This window comes from Canis aureus, chromosome 19 (assembly GCF_053574225.1).
Source record: "Canis aureus isolate CA01 chromosome 19, VMU_Caureus_v.1.0, whole genome shotgun sequence".
In the NCBI taxonomy this organism is placed as follows: Eukaryota; Metazoa; Chordata; class Mammalia; order Carnivora; family Canidae; genus Canis; species Canis aureus.
This window is the reverse complement of record NC_135629.1, coordinates 15,466,184-15,491,705: the sequence shown is the minus strand read 5'-3', so window position 1 is coordinate 15,491,705 and position 25,522 is coordinate 15,466,184. Positions and strand designations below refer to the sequence as shown.

At 36.7% G+C, this 25,522-nt stretch overlaps 1 protein-coding gene and 1 long non-coding RNA gene across 26 annotated transcripts in view; one reads left to right on the top strand and one right to left on the bottom strand.

Moving 5' to 3' along the window:
- Window positions 1-25,522, top strand: part of CNTN4 (contactin 4) — a 927,650-nt gene that overhangs the window by 836,829 nt on the left and 65,299 nt on the right. For all 13 annotated transcript variants that reach the window (XM_077858022.1, XM_077858031.1, XM_077858030.1 and 10 more), the window contains one exon: window positions 18,103-18,230. In XM_077858022.1, coding sequence (XP_077714148.1) covers window positions 18,103-18,230 — 128 coding nt within the window. The remainder of the gene's footprint in view (window positions 1-18,102; window positions 18,231-25,522) is intronic.
- LOC144289691 (uncharacterized) overlaps window positions 1-25,522 on the bottom strand; it is a 172,076-nt gene that overhangs the window by 126,631 nt on the left and 19,923 nt on the right. Inside the window, exon 4 of one of the 13 annotated variants that reach the window (XR_013357586.1) lies at window positions 14,550-14,601. The exons of the other annotated variants lie outside the window; for them this stretch is intronic. This is a non-coding gene — a long non-coding RNA (uncharacterized LOC144289691). The remainder of the gene's footprint in view (window positions 1-14,549; window positions 14,602-25,522) is intronic. 13 annotated transcript variants of the gene reach the window in all.

Below are 25,522 nucleotides of genomic sequence, written 5' to 3'. Positions count from 1 at the left end.
TTACTTACTGATGGTGATCTGTTATATACTGATTAGATAACATTTATCTAATCTGATATTTACTGTGGCAATAATCACGTTATCTAATCTGTTATTTACTGATGCCAATGATGTTTCTTGAAGGCCAGGGACTATTTCCTATTCATCTTTATCGCCTAAGAACCTACCATGATTGGTAAATACTCATAGTCACTGAATAAAGGTGAGATGGAAAGAAGGAGAGAAAAAAGAAAGAAAGGAAGAATTAAACCAGATTATATAAATATTTTCTTTTTAATCTTGGCTGTTCACTCTTTGGGAATTTCAGTTTTCCAGTTAACTTTATCTACTAACCATTGACAGCTGGTATAAATCCAAGCTGGACATGTTTTTTGGATGGCTTTCCTATAAACAACTGATATTTTGAATTTAGTTTCAACTGTATAAAATAAAAGACATTATGTCTTCTCTACATAGCCAGATTGTTTCAATAAGCCAAATTGTTTTTCCTTTTGCTACAGTGTCTGAATCTGACTATGTGGACTGGTGATACAATCATAGACTTTAAAAGCCGGAAAACAGTCCCACTCCATCATGTTTTAGAGGAGGAAACTGTACAACTTGCTAATGATGAGTCAGTAAATGAGTGGTGAATTCAGTCAAACCTTTGATGTATAGGGACTAATTCTAAAAGTCAAAGTCTGGAAGGAAAGATATTTTACAAATACCTATTTCAGAAGAATTTGTAAAACACACACACACACAAACCATAACAATGATTTTGATGAGATTCAACATAAAACAAAAGTTACAAAGTTATGCCACCTTTTATACTTCACATTGGTCAGTGAAAAGTAGGGTGGGTCATCTGTCTTTGAACCATGACCATTTTCAGTTGGTGTTAAGGGAAGTCTGCTTATCTCAAAAGCCCATGCCTTTGGGCTTCTGTTCAGATGGTATCAGCTGGAACAAATAAGCTGAGATTGCATTTGCTGTTTTTCTGCACTAATCTCAAGAACAGTTCCAAAAATGGTTTGTCAGCAGCCGAACCGAGTGCAGAATCTGTGGGCATGTACATATTTCTCTCACAAGAAAATCACTTTTTAAGTTTCTTGGAAGTTGATTACAATATGCTTTTTTTCCCCTCCTCAAAAGTAAGATAAGTATCAGAATCTATCATTTTGTACTTTGGAATGTATTCCTAAACAGATAAAAAAGTACATCAGCACTGAGAAAAATGTGGAAGAGCCAAGCTAAATGTATAGAGGATATAATCTCTCCAAAGAACTCTGTCACATGTAGACAAAGTGAGGTGAAGAACTGAGCTGTTATCCAGGGAATTTGTCTGGTTTGGGTCATGAACTTGACAGTTCAGACGTCCTCTTCCCAAATAATTTGTGCCTGTTTTTTCTGAAAAACTGAAATAGCACTAACAACAAAATGTGAACCTTGTATAATTCTGTTACAAGGCACAAAAGGATTTCAGTGATAAGTCACCAAAATGGAAGCCAAACACTTGTATGTCTCATCCAGTCAAGATCACTGTGAATTATTTTAATACCAGTCACTTCTCAGAACAGCCCCCCAGTAGTTCCACCACCAGCACCATAGAACAAACATGTTTTAATACAACCTCTCTGAGTCATTACTGCACCATATTTTGAACACAAAGATGAAAAGAACTCTATTTCAAGAGCTTATAGCCTGGTGAGGAGGTAGGTAGGGAGTGGGAAGTAAGAATCAGCCTAAATACCCATTTGACCCCCTCCATTTGTCATGTCACTCATTTGATGTATCATCTGTGACATGCAGATACTATTTTTTCCCTCTTACCAGTAGGACTGTATTTGTCATTACTTTTTGAGTTGCAGATGATAGAAACCCAACTTAAGATATGCCTGGGTGGCTCAGCGGTTGAGCACTGCATGTGGCTTAGGATATGATCCTGGGGATCAAATCCCTGAGAAGAGCCTGCTTCTCTTCTCCCTGTCTCTCATAAATAAATAAAATATCTTTTAAAAAAGAAGAAAGAAAGAAATGCAGCTTAATCTGGCTTACAAGGGATTTTTAAACAACTTCATTGTGGTCTAATTAATATGCCATAAAATTCAACCATTTTAAGTGTATAGCTCAATGAGTTTTAGTAAATTTATAGTTTCTCAACTGTAACCATAATCTGGTTTTAGACCATTTTCATCATCCTTCAAGGGGAATTTCCTGGCTCATGGATCTGAAAATTTCAGAGTTTGGTCTATGGTCTATGGGGAATATCACCAAGACTTAGTTTCTCTTGGTTTCTTTCTTGGGCAAGCTGTTCTCCACTATGAATGACAGATGACCCCTGGCAAATCATCTACCATTTTAGTAACTAGCAGAAAATGTTTACCTCTTTTCCAGTTTTTTAGCAAAGGTCTTAAGATGATAAGCCCCAAATTATCACCTTAAAAAGTGACAACTGACCTAGAATAAGTGACATGCATACCCCTAAACCATTCACTTTAGTCAAGAGCATGTGATACTCTCATCGGCCATTCTTGATGCACATGAATTCCCCAGTATCTAGATGATGGTGCTATTACCACCCAAACTATGTGGTCTGAGAGTGGAAGCTCCCAAAGGAAAATCAGGATTATCAGGGATGGGTACTAGATAGGCAATACAATAGATGTCCATTCCATAGGACAACTGATGAGAGCAATGTTGCTTCTTTCCTTTTGAATTCCTTTTAGTGGTTATCACAGTGACTTTTATAGAGCAAGTGCTCAGGAAATATCTGTAGCCTGATTACGTTTGTGCTAAAACAGAGCAGACCAAAATGAAGGCATCTGTGTTCTTTTATTTTACTGTTTGGGAAGGCTACAAAAATTAGGAAGATGACTAATATGCTTATTAGGTGATAATTTGGGGCTTATTTTGAGAAGCTATATGGGCACCTGACGGTCAAGAGAAGATGGATGGGTATGGGAACTTAAAAACAAGTGTAACCAGACTCTTCCCCTTTCTTGTATACAGAAAATTGGCCTTTCTTAATGCCATTTTCTCAGAAGAATGACCCTACTGAATGACGTGGAATTAATTCAGTGGTATAACATAAGCTGGCAGGGAAGCTAGCAAGTGCATTGTAATTTATATTCACCAAACTTTTTTCCCCAAACTATATAAATCGTTACATATAACATAAAAACAATGAGGAATTCCAGAACCTTTGGAATAAATAATTCAGAAGTAGTATATACCTTGGAGTGTACTGCCTTTAAAAAGAAACAGAGTTGAAAATTACAAATTTTCAACTTACATATTAAAAGTAAATTTTAGACTTAATTTTATAAAAGGGAAATGGTTCACAGGAAATTTTATCATCCATTGAAACTTTATTTTCCAGTGACTTTTTAAAGTTTTCTTTCTTGACAAGGAACTTCAAGAATGGCAAGATATTTCTTTCTTAACTGCAATGTGACTATTAAGATGCTGTAAAAACTTGCAAATTAGGTTGTAAATAGCAGCGATGAAAGCATTAACTCTCTTAGCCACATTTCCTAAAGTGCACTTTACATGATGCTAGAGATAGATATTAAAAAATAAACCTGAATGCTTATATAAAAAGTCCAGTTTCCTATTTTCCAAGCACAGTGGTATAATTGTAGCTCTAATTTATGGCATACTTTATAGGACTGCTGATTAATTATACAGACCTCCTGATGTTTTATATTCTTTTCAACTTTGTTTCTTTCTGCTCTTCGACCACTACAAAGAGAATATCCCTAAATCACTCATTACTAAGGTTACTTCATTTTAAGAAAGTGAATTTGCTATTAGCATCAGTTTTCTCATAGATTGCTGAAAATTGTAAGCGTTCATAATCTTCTCTGTGTCTTATTTTTGTATCTAACTCCCCACCCCAGACACACACAAGTTCACTCATTTCCAGCACAACACTTAAAAGAAAGCTTCTAATAAGGTCCTTGTCTGACTTTAAGAGTCTAACCCAATGCAAACATGCCTAACAATTCTGCATCACTTGGCCTGAGATATTGGATGCATTGACAAAGCAACAAAGCGTACTTTGTTGGGGATAATATTAGCCAATTTAATTCTTTAAGTGATGAGATCTCCAATTTGAATAATTCACTACTGTGAATTATTTGAAAATAATTACAGCACATTTGGTTTGTTGCTTGAAATTATCAGTATTTTCGGGATTACTATATTCTTTTCATCATTCTTTTGAGTTTAACATTTACACAAAAGCCTCTTTTACTAGATTTTCCAGGAAATGTGGTATGCTGATTATTAGGGAAGGATTTGCCAGAAACTATTTTATTCATGTACAGGACAAATATGCTCAGATATTATCCTGTTCTTTTTTTTCTAATCTAAGTAGGTCATATTCACAGTCCTATGTTCTTTCAACACCCCCCTCCCATCTTTACCAAACTTTCCTTATCACTGGCATATCTAAATTACTATGTTCTGCCCCCTCGACCAAGACACCTTTAATTATAAGAGCTTTCTGCTCCTTTCTTAAGCCGTTCACTTTTTCTGTCATCGACTTCCCCTTGGAATTAGGAAAAGGTCCTTGCAGATTTTGGCTATTAAATAGGAGAGGACACATATATCAATTCCTTAAATGTTCTGTCATCATGAGAATTATTTATTGAAACCCATTACCTGTGTGACTTTATAGTTCTTTTTAGATGGTTTGTCTGAAAAGAAAAAAGACTGTTCCTTGAAAAGAAATAGCTTTCTTTTTCACATAGGGGGAAAAAAATAGTACAACAACCAGGTCCCTGTCGACATTTTTCACATGACACTTGGTTGTGTATTTGTTGAGACAAGAGTGGATTGCTACAAGGATTCGGTTTCATCCAGGAAATGTTCTCCTGTATAAAACAGACCTGAAGATACAAAGCACATACAAATAATCCCCACAGGAGAACAGTACCACCCCTCAAGTATTAACTTAAGCACATAGAATCCTTTTCTTGAGCTTATAAAAACAGTAATTACAGCTTACACACCTTCATGAATCAATGAAGGTGATATCTATGTTTACTCCAGGACAGTGGCTTCTCTTTACAGTTTTGTGACTTAAAGGTGCTTTAGGAGAACTGTAAACTTTCGAAAACAATATGCATAGTTGCATTTGTGGGGAGGTAATGTTATAATTTGCTTCTGAGTCTTAAAGAGATCTCTGACTTCCACCCACCCACCAGAAAAGGTTAGAAATCAGGGTCTTTACCCCGAGAGATATCCACCAGTGTCTCTAAAATTGTCAAGACTAAGTAAATTTTCATCCAATAAGCAATATATTTACTGTGTGCCTCTTTATATATAAAGGACTATATGAAATGATAAGGCAACAAAAAAGTATAAGACTTGGGGCCTGATGTCTGGAAATTCTTTGGATATTTGGGACAATGGGATATTGGCAGTATATGATAAATGCCATGTGAGTAGATCTGACAACTTCAAAATGTCATGAATTTGCAGTAATGGGAGCTTCCCAAAACAGTTTGATGGCCCACATTGTTGTAATGTTATAAAGGAACTTTATCTTGGGAATGTGGTTGAAATAGCTTTGTGTTTCACAAAGTAGAAGACTTGCACCTCTGTAAATACTCAGATAATCTTAGCACACGGTAGACTGACATTAAATGGTAGTGAATCACATAGGTCTTTTTCACTGCTTCTGAGTAGATCAAGGGCAGAGTCAGTTTGGTCCTAGTATGTCTGAACACATTTGAAACCGTGGGTAATACCTCTTTACCAAAGTAAAAGCAGGCTATTGGCTCAATATCCCAGCAAATAACCACACCCAACTAGAATGTAGTATGTTATGTGTGTTTCTATCATATTTACTTCTATGGTTGGCATCTATGGCAAGTGATACTAATTTCTATCTATAGTATCAATATGATGTTTTCTTTATAGTAGCAATATGATGTTATTTTAATTTTAAACTATGAATCACTTAAAGAAAATACCATGACTATAATGATGATAAGGATGAAGAAAACAGGGACGCCTGGGTGGCTTAGCAGTTGGACATCTGCCTTCGACTCAGGGCATGATCCCAGATCCTGGGATCGAGTCCCACATTGGGCTCCCTGTGAGGAGCCTGCTTCTCCCTCTGCCTATGTCTCTGCCTCTCTCTCTCTTTCTCTCTCTCTGTCTCTCATGAATAAATAAATACAATCTTTTTTAAAAAATAATGCCTATTAAAAAATGATGGTGAAGAAAATAATAAAAATGATCACTATGGCCAATATTTATTATGTGCTTGCTATGTGCCACCACAGTTATAAATGCTTCACAGGTATTTTCACGTGTAACTTTCTCAACAAAACCTATGAAATAGATGTATTATTATTATTATGACCTTCATTTTAGAGATTGCAAACTGGAGTTCAGAGAGTTTAAGAGACATTCCAAAGTCATGTGTCTAACAAATATTAGGGCAAGGATAAAGTATCTACATGAATATGGCAGAAATTAGAAGCATACCAGGGAGTTTGGAAAATCTTGTATTAACTGAGCAGTTTCATGATCCTGAGTTTCTATGCTTCTGACAAAGCCATAAATACTAAGTGCAGTTGCTGTTCAAGGCAGGGAGGGTCTTTGAGAATTTTAGCTGTACCCTGACAATGGTGTGCTATCAATGATGTGCAGGAGGTAGGAGATTCCACTTTGATTTCCTTACTTAGAAATTTTATAAAGTTCTGAGGTGAGGGGTTCAAGCAAACAAACCATGATCTTGCAATTCCTAAAGCGTTGAGAGTTCGGTACATAATAAAATTATATGTTTTTCTAGCATGGCCAGTATTGCTATTTGTGTTATAGAAACCTCCTCTGCTTACCAAGTTACATAATCTATATACTGGGCCTCCTTTTCTAATTAATTATTATCTTCCAGGCATTTTAGTTAGGGATAAGGGAACCTTCTATGATTACAACTTCAACTCACTTTTGCACATTCTTTACTTTTGCTTCTGTCTTCAGAAATTGTGTTCACATATTTCTCAATATTAGAAAAAGCTATTTTGACAAGCTTAATTAGAAAGAAAAAAAAAAGTATCATAACCAAAGATCTAATGGCAAATTTAAGGAAAACCTCTTAAATGTGGGTTTAATGGGTTTTGCTTCTTGTTTTCTTTCTTTCTTACATCCTTCAACACCACAGGATGGCATGGTAGAAAGAGTGCAGACTTTGTAGTGAGATCTAACCTTGAAACTTCATTCTTTATTGACCACATTGCCCTTGGACATTTTAATTTACTTTCCGGATTTCATTTTTCTCATCTGAAAAATTGGGATAATAATGCTTCTCGAGATTGCTGTATGGTTTAAATGTGATAACAAGTGCAAGCATCCAAGAGTACCCAATAGTATATTTTAGGTGCTTGATAAACTTCCTCAGCACCTTGCCATGCCCAACACTCAGCTTTGAGTATTTATAGCCATCCCTCCAGGTCTTTAGGTCTACTGGTCCATCTCTGCTTCTTCATTTCCAATTATTTCTAAAAACAGTTTAACTTTGCTATTGAATTATTCTTTTACTAGCTATTCTAGTGTCCTAAGATGTTGTTATATAAAATATTTTGAGTACCTTCGAGTTTAATAATAAGATTTTTCTCATTACACAAGTAATATTACTTATTATGATGCCTTGATCAAAACATAGAGATGTAGAGAGTAAAATATGGTATTGTTTTTCCTGTCCCTACCCCATTCATCTTCACAATGCCCCATAGATTTATATTGAAATTATCTCAGGTCATAAATTTCTGGAAGAAAGGAATCCTAAATCTTGTATTAATGGAGACACAGAGATCCTGCATAAATTAAAGGTAGCAATTTAAGAAACAAATTTCAGACAAACATGTCCTTTATTTCTTTCTTCCCAAAACATGTTTTTGGTGTTTTTTTGCTTACAATGTCAATAAATAAAACTTCAAAGTTATATCTGCCCAAGAAAACTATTTCCTACACTTATCCATGCATTGTGTCATGAAGAGTAGTTATAATTAACCCCGGTATTTTAACTCTGCGATCTAAATACTCATCTGTACCTGAGAGGATCCCTTCCAGGTTATTTTACAGAGCTTTTAAAACTATTGTTCAGAAGAAGTTAGACTTGGATCAAACCAGGTTAAGCAAACACAAGTTATTTTCTCTTTTGAACAGTGCTGGAGGCAAGGGCAATAGGCTCTGAACTGCTGGTTGTTCTTCAAGCAGACTGAAATACACAGGTTGTTCAGTGGTTTATTAAACTCAAATCTTACGACAGAAAGCAAATTATCTCTAAGGGAACTTTGTCACCAAGGTGTCTGGTCAATAGCAATGTCTATTGCTGCCGCAGACACTATACAGAAAGATCAATGACAGGTTGGCCTGAAACTGCCCTTGAAGTAAGTATCTTCCCACTGACCTTCATTTAAATTTGTAATCGGAAACATCATCTTTTCTCAAGATGGGCAGAAAAGCCATCTTTTAGTGCTCTCAATTGACTCTTTATAAACTGCACATTACCACAAAGCAATCTTTCTTTCTATAAATCAGGATAATCCCATCTCTCCAATTAGGCTGAGAATTTCCATGTATCTTTCAAATTTCAATATGTAAACTCCGGCAAATCACAGTTAAAAACTATATTGGCCAGGGTTCTCCTGAGAAAGAACCAACAGAATATATAAGAAAATATTTATTATAGGAATACTCATATGACTGTAGAGGCCCAGAAGTCCCATGATGTGCTGTCTGCAAGCTGAAGATCTAGGAAAGCCAGTGGTATGATTTAGAGTGATTCCCAGGGTGTGTAAACCAATGGAGTAGATGAGTGTAACTCGTAACCTGAGTGCAAAGGTCCAAGAACCAGGGACGCTACTATCCAAAGCCAGAGAAGATGGGTATCCTAGTTCAGAGAAAGCGAATTCACCCTTCCTTCTTTTCACTCTCTGCAAGCCCTCACAGGACTGGATGATATTCATCAGCATTGGTGAGGGCAATCTTCTTTACTTAGTCTACCAACTCCAATGCTAAGCTCTTTCAGCAACACCTTCAAGACTCAGAGAAATAATTTTTTACCAGCTATTTGAATATCCCTTAGCTCAGTCAAGCTGACACATATAGTTAACAATTACCAAAGCAAAAATGACTTTGAATTTTGTTAAGTAAATAACCAAATTCAAACCAAAGCAAGTGTTTGGTTTGTTTGTTTGTTTGTTTGTTTGTTTTTCCTTAAGAGCAGAGTTTTGGTGTTTGTTTTGTTTTGTTTTTTTGCCATTGCTTACAGCACAACAATGCCAGTTCCTCTTCTAGGCTTTTCTTAGTTCTCAACTGGCACAAAGCCAGGAATAGCTTTGACTATTAGACTTAGACTCTACCAAGTCTAAATGTCTATGCCTCTATTGGTCACAGGCTAATTCTGAAGTTGATAGGTTGAATATACAAGTCTTTGTCTCTTCATTGCCACTTCTCCACTCCTTCAAAATTTTGACTATTTCATTGGTGTTGTATTCTAAGACTGTGTTGTATTGCTATTGCCTGAAGGACAAGTAAAGACACTGTCTTTCTCAGCTTCGGCTTCCATAAAGAAGTACTTAGAAAACTGTATGTTGCCATTTTGGTATAGGCCTCCTCTATCTAATTTTGGCTATAATATTAATATCAAAATAAATATAAATTGGCCACAGTAATGACAGCCAAGAAAGGATTGAATGGAAGATCTACTTTAATCCAACAAATTAGAAAGGAAGAAAAAAAAATTGCAAGTAGGCCCTAATTTTGTTTTCCTGTTGGACTTTTTATACTTTATTCTTATTATTTTTAAAGATTTTATTTATTTTTTCATGAGCGACACAGAAAGAGAAAGAGAGAGAGGCAGAGACACAGGCAGAGGGAGAAGCAGACTCCCCGCAAGGAGCTCGATGTGGGACTCAATCCCAGATCCTGAGATTGCACCTTGAGCCAAAGGCAGAAGCTCAACCATTGAGCCACGCAGGCATCCCAAGACTTTTTATAGTTTAATACATTATCCATTACCACACCAGAACATTCCTTCATACTCCACATTTGATTGTTAATATACCACCTAAAGAGCAATAATTTCCAGTTTTTTAAAATGTAACTACTTTTGGAACACAGGACCTGGCCCCACGAAGAAGGAAAGGTTATTGATGAGCATCATCAATGGTGCCAGGCCTGTGGAATCAGACCCATTCCTCTGCATTATGCCCCTTCCCCATTCTCTAAGGACTGGAAAGTAGGCTTTGAAGCTGCTAGATCAACCCGGAACAACAATCATGAGACTTGTAATTGAATTTGGATGAAGTCAAACTAGATTCAGGTGGGCCCTAATTCAGTTACTGGTGTCCTTCTAAGAAGAGGGAAACTTGGATAAAGACATGTGCACAGAGGGAAGACAATGTCAAGAGACACATAGGAAAAACACTATGTGATGATAGAAACAAGAATTCAAGTGATGTGTCTATAAACCAAGGACCAATGATTGTTACCAGAAGTTAAGAGAAAGGCAAAGAAACATTCTCCGAGACTCCAAAAACAACGAATTCTTCCAGCACTTTGACTTCAGATTTCCAGTCTCCAGAACTACTGAATAATAAATTCTTGCTGTTTTAAGCTATCCAGTTTGTGGCACCTTGTTATGGCAGCCTTAGAAAACTAGGGCTGTTCCCTAGTTCCTGTTCCCCTTCCTATTCCATTGCTATGGTCTCTTAGTGAGGTATGCCTGAGGTGGGGAGAATCCAGGAGGAAGGAAAATGTGGCCCATAGCCTAAAGGCTACCGAGAAGCCGTGTTCCATTTACTCAGCACAGATTAATGGTTAAAAACCATCTAAAATGATCTCAAAAGCCCACAGGAATAGGGTAGAGACATTGATAAGCTCTTGGAGCCAGGGTAGGAGCTAGAAAGTCTACTGGCTGCTTAAAGGAGGTATTGCTTCTCCTCTCCAGCTGATTGGTGCCCTACAGGGCTGTGTTATGATACTATCCTATTTTCCCATTTGTCACAACTAGCCAGGAATGAGTTTTTACATGAAATCTTCCAATTATTTGCATTAGAAGACAACTCAATGCAGAATAAAGTGTACACATTTGTAGCTAGGCAGTCCTTCCTCTGATTTTATAAGGGTCTGGTTAACACGTGCCTCACCTTGTGTAGTATCTCATAAGGTAGAGTGACCCCTGGTTTGGGGAGTCTGACTTAATTGCCCTCATTCTAGTACATCACTGGTTGCCTCTGGGGTCACGAGTCCTGTGACATCTGTACCATGCTGCCAGTGTGCTTGAGTTGAGAAGTAGCAGTACTTAGATTAACCATGTCTGAAGTTTTAGAATATATTTTAGGCCTCCAGGAGTGTTAACCTCTTTTGTAATACATAAATCTATGCTTTCATGTTCAGGCTGTTAAATGGCAAGCATGTTTTCTGGAACTCCTCAGGTATAAGAGAAAGGAGAAGCCTGTTAGGACCCTTTGAGGTTTTTAAAGTGATTTATGTTGTCCCTGATCTAACACTATTAAAGGTGGTTTAAAAGTGTACTGGTTTCTGGGCAGCCTGGGTGGCTCAGAGGTTTAGTGCCTCTTTCAGCCCAGGGCATGATCCTGGAGTCCCAGGATTGAGTCCCATGTCGGGCTCCTTGCATGGGGCTTGTTTCTCCCTCTGCCTCTCTCTCTCTCTCTCTCTCTCTCTCTCTCTCTCTCTGTCTCATGAATAAATAAATAAAATCTTTTTTTTAAAAAGTGTACTGATTTCTAAGGATGGTTTCTAAAGTGTACTCCATAGAGTCTTACTTATAAGGGAAGTGTTTCCAGACAGGTGAGGATGCACTACTTCTGTCACCTGTAGTTGGGCTTCCATGCAGAACTGCTCACAGAATCATAGGGATAACCCTTCTCTTTAGGGTGATAGAATATTGTGGAGTTGGCAGCTTTTGTCATCTGTTCCTAAAGCCCCCAAAGAAGAAAGATCAGCATTTTTAAAGGTCCAGTGTCCCCAGACTGGTTTTGATTAATAGGACTGACAAGGTCAGCTCTTCAATGGCTATAACCCAGAGCCTCATATTAAGAAAGAAAGATTCAATTTATCTCGTAATTCCAGATAGGTTCCTATCCTCTATGGATCTGAAATCTCTAAATGAAATGGAGGAATAACTGCTTCTGTATGCAATGGGCAATTTACTATGTTGTGAATTAGATGACCTTTTTTTCATGTGGGAGAAATTAAGTCCTATGTCACACCTTTATTTTTACTACTTGCTGCTTTATCATTTTTGACTCTTCTCTGATAATATCAATGATTTAAAAAGAGCCTACAGGTAGGTCAGAGCTAACCTATTCTAAGCCAAGAACAGATTTACATTTTCAATTCCTTTTATCTAACTCGATCACTATTCATGAGTATTAGAAGGAGCTCAAAGTTCAATATCAAGCTAATAGCTACAGGTCAGTCAACAGTCTGAAACAGAAAAACTAAAATGAAATGGAAACTTTGAAATCTCATTAAGAAACAAATGTGAAAATACAAGTATACTTCAATGGGATTCAGGCACTAGGTTCATGGGAAAAAGTGAATGTAGAAATATTGGTTGAACAACTTTTTCTAAGTTGGGACTGACTCCAAAATGAAATGAAGCAAGTATCTAAATAATAGTGTTGAGTTATATTTCAAAAGTTCCTTGAGTTAGTCAAAATTAGCACCCCAAGGATAAATGCTAGCTTTATAATAATTCCTCACCTACAAAAATCCCATAAATTCAAAGCAACAAGTCATTGTAAACTTGGCCTTTAATCAATAGAAATAAATAGCCAAAAGTATATGGCACAGCTGTGTATAAAGGAAGATCAGGTCACTTTTTCAGACCCATAAATCCATAGTCATTCCTCTGTAATTGAGTTAATCAGTCTTTTGAGTTCTTTAGAGGTAGCCATCAAAGAATTATGTGGAGGACTCATGTCTCCTCTCCACTTTCACTACCTCTATCTCCTGAACAAGTTCACTAATTTCTTTCTTTTTTTTTTTAAGATTTTTTTTTTTAAGATTTATTCATGAGAGAGAGAGAGAGAGAGAGAGGCAGAGACTCAGGCAGAGGGAGAAGCAGGCTCTCTGCAGGAGCCCGATGTGGGACTCGATCCCAGACCCTGGGATCACTCCCTGAGTCAATGGCAGACACTCAACTGCTGAGCCACCCAGGCATCCCATGTTCACTAATTTCTCTAAAATATTGGGCTCTTCCAGTTCCAAGAGATTAAAACTAAATCTCTAGTATCTTAAATCATTGCCTTATGTAACTGAGGCATCCAAAGGAGACTGTTGGCTTAGCCATGGACAGAAACAGGCTCAAAGAGATCATAGTTCTCTTCTGTCTCCTGGGCTCTGCTTGTTTTTGATTAGTTTCTTTAAGGCATGCTTTCTATGGAAAGTACGACAACTGCTAGCAGTTCTAGATTTCCATCTCCAAATGTGATAATAAATAGAAAGAGATTGTTTCCTCAAATAGTTCCTGGTTTTGGTAGCATGCCTACCCCTAAACCAATCACTGCAGACAGGGGAATCGAATCTCCTGATTGGCCAGGTCTTGGTCCTTGCCTTTCTTTATTCTAGGAATAGCATGAGAAATAGATTCCCCACAGGCAAAAATAATGCCCTTTCTAATATGCATTTATAGAAATGTATGCATTATGTATGATACATAACACACTGACGTCATTTCTAGGTATGTAATTATCTAAGGTCGTTCTGTTTTGTGTAAGCCTGGTGTACAGGAGGTATTTAGTAGCTATGAATAAATGAGTCCAATTTTTCATCCTGCTTCTATAACTACTTAATGTTACCCATATGCTTCATTAAGCATAATAATGTGTAATAGGATTTCAGACGGGCAAAACTACTTGGTAGTAGTCTTAACCTTAAGAGAGTCTTTTATTAATATCTAAAATAATAGATTTAGGAGGATACAGAACTTTAGTTAATAGAATATTTGGCTAATGCACTTATATTGTGACTTTCATGTGCTAGGCACTGGTCTCAGCAGTGCATATCTTTACAATACCTTGTGAGATATAGTTACTTTTATTATTCCATTATCTCAAATAAGGAAATTTACATGCAAAGATATTACTCACACAGGTTATAAGTGGCACAAGTCTGATTTGTGGCTAGATAGTATAGTTCCAGAGTTTGTTCCTTTTTTTTTTTTTTTAAGATTCATTTATTTATTTGAGAGAGAGAGAGCATATCAGCAAGGGGAGGGGCAGACAGAGAGGTAGACAGATTCCATGCCAAGTGTGGAGCCTAACAGAGGGCTCAGTCTCACAACCCTGAGATCATGACCTGAGCTAAAACCAAGAGTTGGACACCCAAACAACTGAGCCCCCAGGCACCCCCAGAGTTTATGTTCTTAATCAGTTCATTATATTGTTTGGAAAAGAAATTGGTTGGATTTCACAAAGCCCCATGTATAACATTGGATTGTACCTAGGAAAAATAAACAGCAATGTGATGTAATTTAATGACAGCTGCTAAAACTTTTACAGATTATCTCCCTCACTCACCTTTTCTATTGTCTGAAATTCGAGGCTTGGAGCCCTAGCTCTTATCTCTTTGCTAAAAAAAAATTAAAAATGGGAAGATTAAAACACTTAACCAATGGCAGGCACTGAAATCTTAAAAATCCGTAGTACAACAGTTTGTAAAATTACCCTGTCATTTCACAAAGCTTAAAGGAAATTGGGTAAGGAAGCTTTGAGGGTAAGGGGCAAGGAGAGCCTTGAGGGAGATTGTGTAGAGCTAGCTGGGTCCCACAGCAGGGTAGCAACAATATGTTGAGTGCCTTTTGTGCAATGTATATACCATCATTAAAGATACAGGAATGGGAATGACAGTGGGAAATAAGAAAAACATTTATACAGCACTTTACAATTAAAAGAACCTTTCACCTGTCTTATCTCAATGTAGAAGATAATCATCAGTGAGATTAAAAGAATAAAAACTGATGTAGACCAGTAGCTCTCTACTGTGGATGATTTTGCCACCAGGAAACATTTGGCCATATTTGGAGATATTTTTGATTGTCACAACTTGGGAAGAGAGGCAGAATTAATGGAATCCAGTGTGCAAGGGACAGAGATGCTGCTAAATACCCTCACATGACAAGAATTATATGGTGCAAAATGTCAGTAGTGCCAAGGCTGAGAAATCCTGCCTTAGGGCAGAAGTAATTAGGCCAGGTCATAGCAAGTATCAGAGTCAAGGCTAATAGCGGTCATCTGATGACAAACCCATTACTTGTTTCCTTATTCATATCCTGTTGGTATTAAACAGTATGATACAGGTAATGGCTTTAGATTTTGGAAATTACAATACCACTTTAAATGGTATAAACTATTAAAAGGTCTTTGTGCTTTGAAAGAGTCAGTTCACCTCTTAGTATTTAATATACCCCAAACCTATATTACCTCACGGAAAATCACTCCATTTACAAAACACAAATGTCACCTTCCTTACTAGGTTTTCATATGCCAACATTTTACAATTTCCAGAGAATTATTTTATAAATAAGAATATGATTAACTCCTCTAAAATTATTTTTGAGATTATTAAGGGAATTAGGGTTTAATCACCGTGCTATTTTTATCAGTACATCTGCTCTTGGGCTAACAGGGTATCACATGGTCTTTATTGAGCAACTGTTATATGTGTATTATGGTGTGAATGAGCAAAGAACCTCCTTGTATGCATCTTATGTACTTATTTGGGAGGACTCAGTTAATCTGTGTATTGAGCTCAGATTGTCAGACGCAATAGTTGGAGAGTAAAAAGTAGACTGATTTAATTACTATATTAAGAGAAACTATGTTCAGAGAATGTTGTCCAATTGTCCCCATAGTGCACAAATAACTAAATAAGAGGACACAGTTTTAAAGATGAAAAAATAGCAACAACAAAACTACTACCTAATAAATACCAGGAAATGTGCTAGAAATCTCACTGACCTTATCTTACCTGATTCTTACTAACAACTTACCCAATTGGTATTGTTAGCTCAATTTCATAGATGAGGAAACTAAAACTTAGAAAGTTAAGCAGATTGCCTCTGACCACACAGCTGGAGCTAACAGAACAGGAATTTGAACACCCATCCCTCTGACTCTAATACCCTTTGTAGAGTTCTTACAACTTCATACCTTCTCATCAGCCTGAGTCAAAGAATCTGGAATGAGTCATCAGGAAATCCTACAGATTTCTACAGCTTCTCCATCCCAAAGAGCCTTCATGGAAAGTATATACAGCATTTGCAAAACAGCATATTTAAATTTTCACCTGTGGTTTTAAAATGATTACCCAAAAATTCTATTAAGCAAAGCTATGACCACCCTAGACCCCTTGTTTCAAATATTTGTGAAATATTCTGTTAAGACTATCACTAGTGCTCAGTGGTTTAGCCACTCTGAATTCCTAAAGCATGTTATTGATTTTTCTCTTAGGATATTTATTTACTTATTCACTCAGTCATTTAGCAGATACTTACAGGGCATCAACTATATGTCATCTAGGTACTAGTTCCTGGAGATTAAGTAATAAGATAAACACAGTCTGTGTCCTCAGAAAAGCTCATACACCATGTGGTAAGAGACCTAAGAATTAAGCAGAACTTCTAGATTGTGTTTGATAGGAAAAAATAAAATGGCTGCAAGAAAAGAGAATAACAAAATTAAAAACCCACTTTAAAAATATGAGTCATAAAAAAATTAAAATAAAAAAAATAAAAACATGAGTCATAAGAAAAACACTGCCTCCAAGGTGAGGTCCTGAGAAGGTGAGAAGATGGTAGCTGTGTCCTGATGTCAGGGCAGACAGAAGAGCAGATAGAAAGGCCCTGAAGTGGAAATGTGTCCCAACACTATAGGGACTTGCAGAAGGCCAGTGTAACTCCAGTCCATTGGAGGGTAGAAGATTTGAATGAAATCAAGTAGGCAAGAGAAAGGCAAAGATCAGATCGATCAGGCCTGGTAGGTTCTAGAACAGAATTTATTGAGGACAGTGGGGTACAGAGAGGCCAGGTAGGGTACCTGATAGGCCAGGTGAGAAGGGGAGAGCAGAAGACAGAGAACGAGGTGGGTAAATATGAAGGATATAGCAGAGGTTCAGCAGACAATAATCCTAAATGATCCATCTGGGTACATTTTTTATTTCTCTGTCTGGTGTCCAAGCCAGGCTCACATCCTACTCATCTCTATACCTTCCTCTTCTGCTATAGTCATGTTGAAAACAGGGTCCTCAGGAATCCTCCCATTCCAGTTTCATGTCTGTCAGTGCAAGTGTTCCCTTACTACTATCTAAGTAGTAGATACTTATCCCTAATTATGGGCCCTGAGATATGCCATCCACATTTGCTATTCTGCCAAAGTCATACTATGTCACAGGATATTTTAATTTTTTTAATTCACTTCTTGTATCTCATTAAAAATGTATTATCTGACATATGTCAGAAATAAATATACTTAGTAATCACTAATTTAATTTAAGTCACCAGTCTAGAAGAAAACATCTTCTGGGACGCCTGGGTGGCTTAGTAGTTGAGTGTCTGTCTTCTGCTCAGGGTGTGATCCTGGAGTCCCAGAATCAAGTCCCACATCGGGCCCCTTGCATGAATCCTGCTTCTTCGCCCTCTACCTATGTCTCTGCCTCTCTCTGTGTCTCTCATGAATAAATAAATTAAAAAAAATATTTGATGAAAATTTGTCAAGTGGTGAGCCAAGAGACTTTTTTCTCATACTCAGCAGTGTTAAGATCAATGGTGATCAACAATGCATAATCTGGTTAGAGCCACCAAAGACAGAGGATGGTTACAATCTATTAGTATTTCCAATATTTATGCCAACAGAATGTTGAGACCATTTTAGCAAGAAAAGTGTTAAAAGTCCTAAATAAGTTACACGTCCTAATTATAATTATGTGTATACAGACAAATGCCCTAAATAAAGATGAGACTGTTGGTAATATAACCATGATTTATACTTTGAAGGATGACAGAATGAGAGATACCATTTTCAATTAGTTATATGTGATAAACTTACCATTTTGGTGTATTTGTTTTAATTTCAGAATTACCATTTCTGAAGATGGAAGCCTCAGAATTGTCAATGTGACAAAGTCAGATGCTGGAAGTTATACCTGTATAGCTACTAACCATTTTGGAACTGCTAGCAGTACTGGAAACTTGGTAGTAAAAGGTAATGACTAACCCAGAGAACACATACATTGATATACATGTCCTTATTTCTAATAATGCAATCTATAGAAGTGGCATAATTCATATTAATATGTAGAGATATCACTGTGTTGCTAAATTAATACATCATGCCAAACATTATATGATTAATGATTCTTAGAGAACTGTTGGTAATGAATATGATTGAAAGGCTATCTTATTTCAGAATCATCCAATACAATTTTGAGAATTACAGCCATTGTATCTATTATACTATTGTAACTAATGTTATCTTCAATCCTTTAATTAAATTTCTTTCAAGTCTCTGTAGATTTGAAATTCATGCCTAGGAACACTGTGCTAACAAATTAAAAACCCATGACTCGAATACTATTTTTAGAAAACATTGTTTAAACAGTGACATTGGCTATTTTTAAAAGAGCTGCCCTGGTTAGTCAGAGATATGGATATGGATTATTACACCAATAAAGGGATTTGATCACCTCTGTGCTTTGCTTTAGTCACCCTGCCAACCTTTTCAGTTTTAAGGAAATAAAATTTTCCACATGCCTTAGTCTGGGTGCTTTATAGTATAAGACAGAAATTCCTTTATTGCCCTTAGCCAGCACATGATGTGAGTCTGTTCTAACACCAGGTTGATGGGATGGGTTGAAAGTACTAAATTGCAAAGGATGAGATTTTAATTTACATTTTATTTGCATTTCTATTACTTTCTCTCTTATCAAGTCATAGAATTTTTGAGTTGAAGGGATCTTGGCAATGGATGATCTGACTGAGGAAGATAAGACTCAGGTTGGTGACTTTCTCAAGGTCACCAGGAGTGGAGAAAAGGATATTAACCCAGAAATCCTGATTGTGCATTCTGCTTGATTCTGTTTACTACACCAGGAAATCTTTTAAATTCAGCTTTATTTTTCTATAATAGATTTTTATAAAATAGATATTTTCCTATAACTGATAGAGATTGGTCACATCATATTATTTCCTTCTTGCCAATTTGTAGCTCCCTCTGTGAAGTAAGATAGCCTAAGAAAAATAAACACCACCTATCTATTTTATCTATCTCAATTTCATTTTAAAGGAGAAAGCCAAAAATTACCTAATTGCATATTTGGGGGTCATTGGAAGGTAGAAAAATACTACCATTTGGGTAAGCCTTTTTATTATAAATATCTATGCATATTAAAAAACTGGAAGGCCAAGAGTCAGAAATAAATCTGTATTTAGGTTAACTCCACTATTTCAGTCTGTTAATGAATCATTCAGAGCAGTAGCATGGGCATAGGACTATATGCTCTTTCTATTTCACAAGGCAGAGGAAAAAAAAGAGGTTAGATAATATTTTAAAATCAAAATTTCAACCAGAAGTCTTTGCTAATGTATGGCTTTCTCACCTGCAAAACGAAGCAATGATCAGCTAGGACCGGAAGAAATCCCAAGGTTTCAGAGCTGGTTAATGGCAGAACTGGTACCTAATTATAGATTATTTGCTAGTTATGGAAATAGAAGAGAATACTAGGCACCAGCCCTAAGTAATGATTAAGAGACTGACCTTAGAGGCAGAAAGATCTGGCTTTGAATCTCATTTCTCTCACTAGCTTGTGACCTTGGACTACATAATTAACCTGTGTGGGGATAATAGCATGCCAACTTCTTAGGGTTGTTCTGATGACCATGATAACCCATGTTAAGTGTTTAGCACAGTGCCTGGCACTTAGGGAATATTAGTAGTTGTTTTGTTGTTATTGGTTATATTTTAGTAAAATGGCTATACAGACATTCTAAATCTTACTGATACGAACATTTATGAAGTTGCCACCACCAACTCTATTACAGTAATAAACAAAGAGGAGTGAGCCTGCCACAAAAAAATGCCTGAGAGTGTGAAAGATTACAAACACCTAAGCCTAGAAACCGTTTTTTGCTTTTCTATGTTGCTGACAGTGGGATATTTTTACATGTAGTTACAAGTTCTGCCCTGTGTTTGATCAGCATCCTTTTCATAAGCCTTGATTTCCATAGCTCTCAAAATAGTAGACAGAGGGGCACCTGTGTGGTTCAGTCGCTTAAGTGGCCAAGTCTTGATTCAGCTCAGATTGTGATCTCAGGGATGTGGGATAGAGCCTCACATAGGGAGGGCTCTGCACTGAGCTGAGTGTGGATCCTGTTTGGGATTCTCCCTCTCTTCTTCCTCTGCCCCCTGCCCACATACTCACCTACCCCTCTTTCATGCATGCTCTCTTACTCAAATAAATAAATAAATAAATAAATAAATAAATAAATAAATAAAAAATTTTTAAAAGATAGTGGACAGAAAGGAATATCCTCTAATTCCCATCAGAGCTCATATCCCAGCAGTACAACCAGTCCCAGGATCAACCATCTAGATGATTCTCTGCAACTTGTCTTGTACTGAATGATGGCAAACAACTTGCCATACACCAATTATGAAATATGCCATGTTCACCCCAAGTTTTAAGTGGATGGATAAATGTAGCTAAGGATAGGAACTTCAACCTATTTTAAGAGATATGTAGCTAAGGTAGGAACTTCAACCTATTTTAAGAGATTAAATGCTTTATTATTAGACTTCTGGTAAAATGTAGATGGTGATTATCCAAGTATGGAATAAGAGATTTTGGTAGTTCATAATTTAACTGTTTTTTTCTTAATTTTAGTAATTTATTTGCTTCTTACAATGTGTATTAGGAAAATTCTCATTTTCTATACATGGCAATGATTTAAATAAACTTTATTTATTTATTTATTTATTTATTTATTTATTTATTTATTTATTTTTAAGATTTTATTTATTTATTCATGAGAGACAGAGAGAGAGACCGAGACATAAGCAGAAGGAGAAGCAGGCTCCATGCAGGGAGCCCGATGTAGGACTCCATCCCGGGACTCTAGGATCATGCCCTGAGCTGAAGGCAGATGCTTAACTGCTGAGCCACCCAGTCGTCCCTAAGTAATCTCCTTTTAAAACATATTTAAGTACAGAAGTACATCAGTATAAAGAAAAATATTAAATATGTATTATTATTATGAGAGGATATGCAAAATCATAAGGATGAGATATGAAGATTAGGAAACATGATTTAATGGGATTTTTCAGTAAAGTTTTAGTGGACTTACGGAAAAGACTTAGAGGGACATATGACAGGATCAGTATTTGGCCATCTGTTTTGCTGAAGCACATGGAATACTTTAAAACTGAAATTTCCTAATAGAAGAGGAAATAAAAAGACCAGGGCAGGGCAGCCCCAGTGGCGCAGCGGTTTGGCACCGCCTGCAGCCCGGGGTGTGATCCTGGAGGCCCGGGATCAAGTCCCACATCGGGCTCCCTGCATGGAGCCTGCTTCTCCCTCTGCCTGTGTCTCTGCCTCTCTCTCTCTGAATAAACAAATACATAAATTTAAAAAAAAAAAAAAAAAGACCAGGGCAGGAAGAGAAAGAGGAAGGCAGAGATCTGTAGGTATGAGCCCTAAGGTCAAAGTACAGTGGTCCCTGCCAGATGGAGTTCATTTATTTAGAAGTAGAGCTCTTTCTGGGCTAGGCTGATGATGCTCCACTATAGCCAGTTTTTCTGCAAATGTTCTCAGATTCTTATATTATTCTTGTAGATGAGATAGGGGGAAAAAAGAAATATGAGTTTTATCTTGTCCATATGTTCACAGAAGTTAGCAATCCTGGTACTTTAGGTAAGGTCAGAAGGTATTTCAGGGAACATTTATCTCCCGTTGCTTGGCTCTGACTCCCATTAACATTAATGGGAAGTACATGTGTGTGCATAGGGGCATCCAGACCACCAGGTCTCTGTGAAGGACATTAACATAAACTGAGAAATGCAATTTAGAAATCTGCCCCATAAAGCACGATAAAGGCAGAGAAAACCATTCTGAACTCCACATGAACTGTGCCAAGTACTGAATCGCACATCATAATGCTTCAGCCCTGTACCTTTAATGTAAATGTAACAGTTTAGCCTGAAATATGACTGAGCGCTGCATTTTAATTCAATTTTGAGATCTACAAAGGGACTAATTTATCAGAGAAGGTGTTCTCTAACCTTAAAATGTGCTTGTATTCATTTTGATCTCCTCATACGTAGGATTAAAACACTGTGAAGGTCAGACATCAGAACACATCTTCTCTAACCTTTTTATAATAATTCTATCATTAACAATGCTTTTAAAATCCAATTTTCTTCCTCCTCACCCCCACCGCCATGTTTTGAAGGGAGGCCGAAGATAGTGTCGAACACAGGGTCAGTAAGTATGGGGGAGGAAAAGGAAGGGATAAATCCACTACAGCAGGTACAAGTTTAAAATAAATCTCTGGCAGGCAACCATAAAATGGATAAATATTCAGATTATGCATGAGCAGACTTCCAAACTGCAGAATTCTGACAGGTGCCCAGGGGGCTCTTGATTATCATCCCATCATCTGAATTTCTAAATTTCACTGATTTTATTTTTCAAACTAGTTATCGTATATTTGAGATTTGGTTTGCTGTTTAATTTTAAGCAAGAACAGTTCTCATGTCAGACCCCAGAATCCTACCAGAAAGCATAATATTTGACCTTTCAACAAAGATGAGCTTTAGCAATTGTCGACATCCTTAAGAACTATGTGGAGGGCAGGCTGCATTTACATGCAATATTGTACTTACTAATTCATTTTTATCTCTATAGCAGAGTAAAAGGCATGCCATTTCACATGACATAGCGTCTTTGCTGTACAGGTTTCGCATGACAGATATTTTTAAGTAGCACTCCTAAAGAAGAGCAACTTGGAGTATTTGTCTTAAATGTAGTTCAGCAAGATAACTATGATAATAACAAAGGTAGCTTCTATTGATCCTCTCCAGGACTAGAAATGAAATGCAGGGCTTTGAGCTATGGATGTTATTATCATAGTTATCTTGTTTAACCACAACTAAAATGACCTTGGGTAAATGTGTGGCTGGTGATTCCAGACCATACTTTGAGAAACCCCATCCTACATCAAACACCTTTGTATATGCCACATAACAAGTTAAAGTTCAATAAAATGCTTAACAGAAATACAGATTTCCAGTACCCTAACCTAATGAAACTAAATCTTTAAGGATGAGGCCTGAAAAATAAACAATCTTTTAAGATTTACTTATTTATTCCAGGGAAACTTGAGAGAGTGCACAAGTTGGGGAAGGGGCAGAAAGAGAGAGAATCTCAAGCAGACTCCCTAGGAGCCACACACAGGGCCCGGTCTCACAATGCTGAGATCATGACCTGAGCTGAAATCAAGACTCAATTGCTTAACCAACTGTGCCACCCAGGCACCCTAAAAATAAATATTTTTGATAAACACCCCACTTGATCCTGATACACATTATACTTTCAAGAGTTGGCCAGCACTTGATGGGATGAGCGCTGGGTGTTATACTATATGTTGGAAAATCGAACTTCAATTAAAAAAAATAAATAAAACAAAGAGAGTTGGCCAGCTATGGCCCATGGGCAAAAGCCAACTAGCCACCTATTTTTTTTTTTTACCCAGGAGCAGGAAGGTTTCTGCATGTCTAACTGGATGGGGAAAAAAAAGAAGAAGAAAAAGAAAAATAGTTTGGGACATTTGAAAATTTTATATTTATATTTTAGTCCATAAACAAGGTCTCAGTGGAACACAGCCATGTCATTTGTTCACATACTAACTGGTTATTTTTTCCTGACAGCAGAATTGAATAATCATGGCACAGACCATATAATAGCAACAACCTATATAATATCCTCAATGTTGCCTCTTAACCAGCAAAACCTAAAATATTTGTTATTTAGCCCTTTCCAGAGAAACAAAAACAAAAACTTAATGATCCTTTTTTTTTAATTACTTTTTTCATTTCCCAGAATTCAAATCTTCAAAATTTGGTCCAAAGTATAACTTAGCCAGGTTATACAGAACAGAGAATTTTGGCATCTCCTTGAGTCTGATTACAAGCTGAAATTGGTGGGGATATTTCTTTCACAAGACCTTAGCCTCACTCCAGTATCAAAAGAGTTGACCTCGTACTTGGATATAAGTTAAAAATCCAGAGAGGCAATCGGATCATTGATTGGGAGAGAGGAGAAAAAATACTTAGCAGACACTAGAACAGTATTCAGGCTGCTTCTACAGAAATGAGGAGGTCTCACACTGCTGGAACCAGGTGGAATCCTAAAGCACAAAATGAATCAACTGGAGTTTATCAAGATACTTATCTCTTCCTGAACTTTTCACTGTCACCAGCCTAAAGCAATTGAACTATTTCACATTTAGTTTACACATCTCTCTGGCTGCAGGTTATTCTTTCATTAATGTATTTTTTTTCTTTTTAAGTTTCCCTATATACATATTTTACCCTGTTTTCATTTAGATTTTAAAAGATTTCTTAATAAATCAGTAAATAAAATAATTTAAAAATTAAAAAATGAATAAAAATATATTTTTGGTTTTTGGATTAAATTTGTTCCGTTTGGTACACAGAATTACTTTCATAATAAGAAAAAAAATTATTTACCTGTATTTCATATAAAAAAGACCCTCAGCAGAATTTAACTAAGACTTCATATATTTGTAACAAGAAATTATTTTGAGTTTTCTTTTTCTATCCCTGCAAAGTAAAAATGCTGCTGTGGCTTGCTGAACATTTAATTGATTCCTTCATTGCCAGAATGCTCACCATCCATCCCATCAAGAATTTATTTACATTTAGAAGAAGAGATGCTACCAACTATATACATAAACAGCCAGAAACAAAATTTTTACCAGCACCAACAAATTTTACAGCATATCTATAGTGTACCCTGTAAAATACTTCTGTTTTAACTGTAGGACACTGAGAAATATAAATCTATCCGTGCATAGCATGACCAACACAATAATGTAGAGTCTTTGCAATTGGAACCTCTTTTGAAAATGAGTTTGAAACAGCCCACATCTTCTATGTAAAATTATTCAAGGCTTTATCCATATTTGACTGGGGATCAATCAGAAATCAGTAACCAGCAATGACACTTGGCTGCTAACCCACAACAAAAGCTTTTAACATTGGGCCCTTATAACAGAATACATTTCAACCTAATTAGGTGTCTTCCACTGGAACCAATTATTTCTAGGCAATAATTAAGGGTCTTTCTAATAGGATTAACACAAATTCTGACCCAAGGCACCCAGAGTAGGAAAAGTTTGTTGTTAAAAGTGCTAAATGCTAATTATGTTAGATTCCCCTGGTAGAAGGACAATGGCCAGAATATTTCAATACTAGATCCT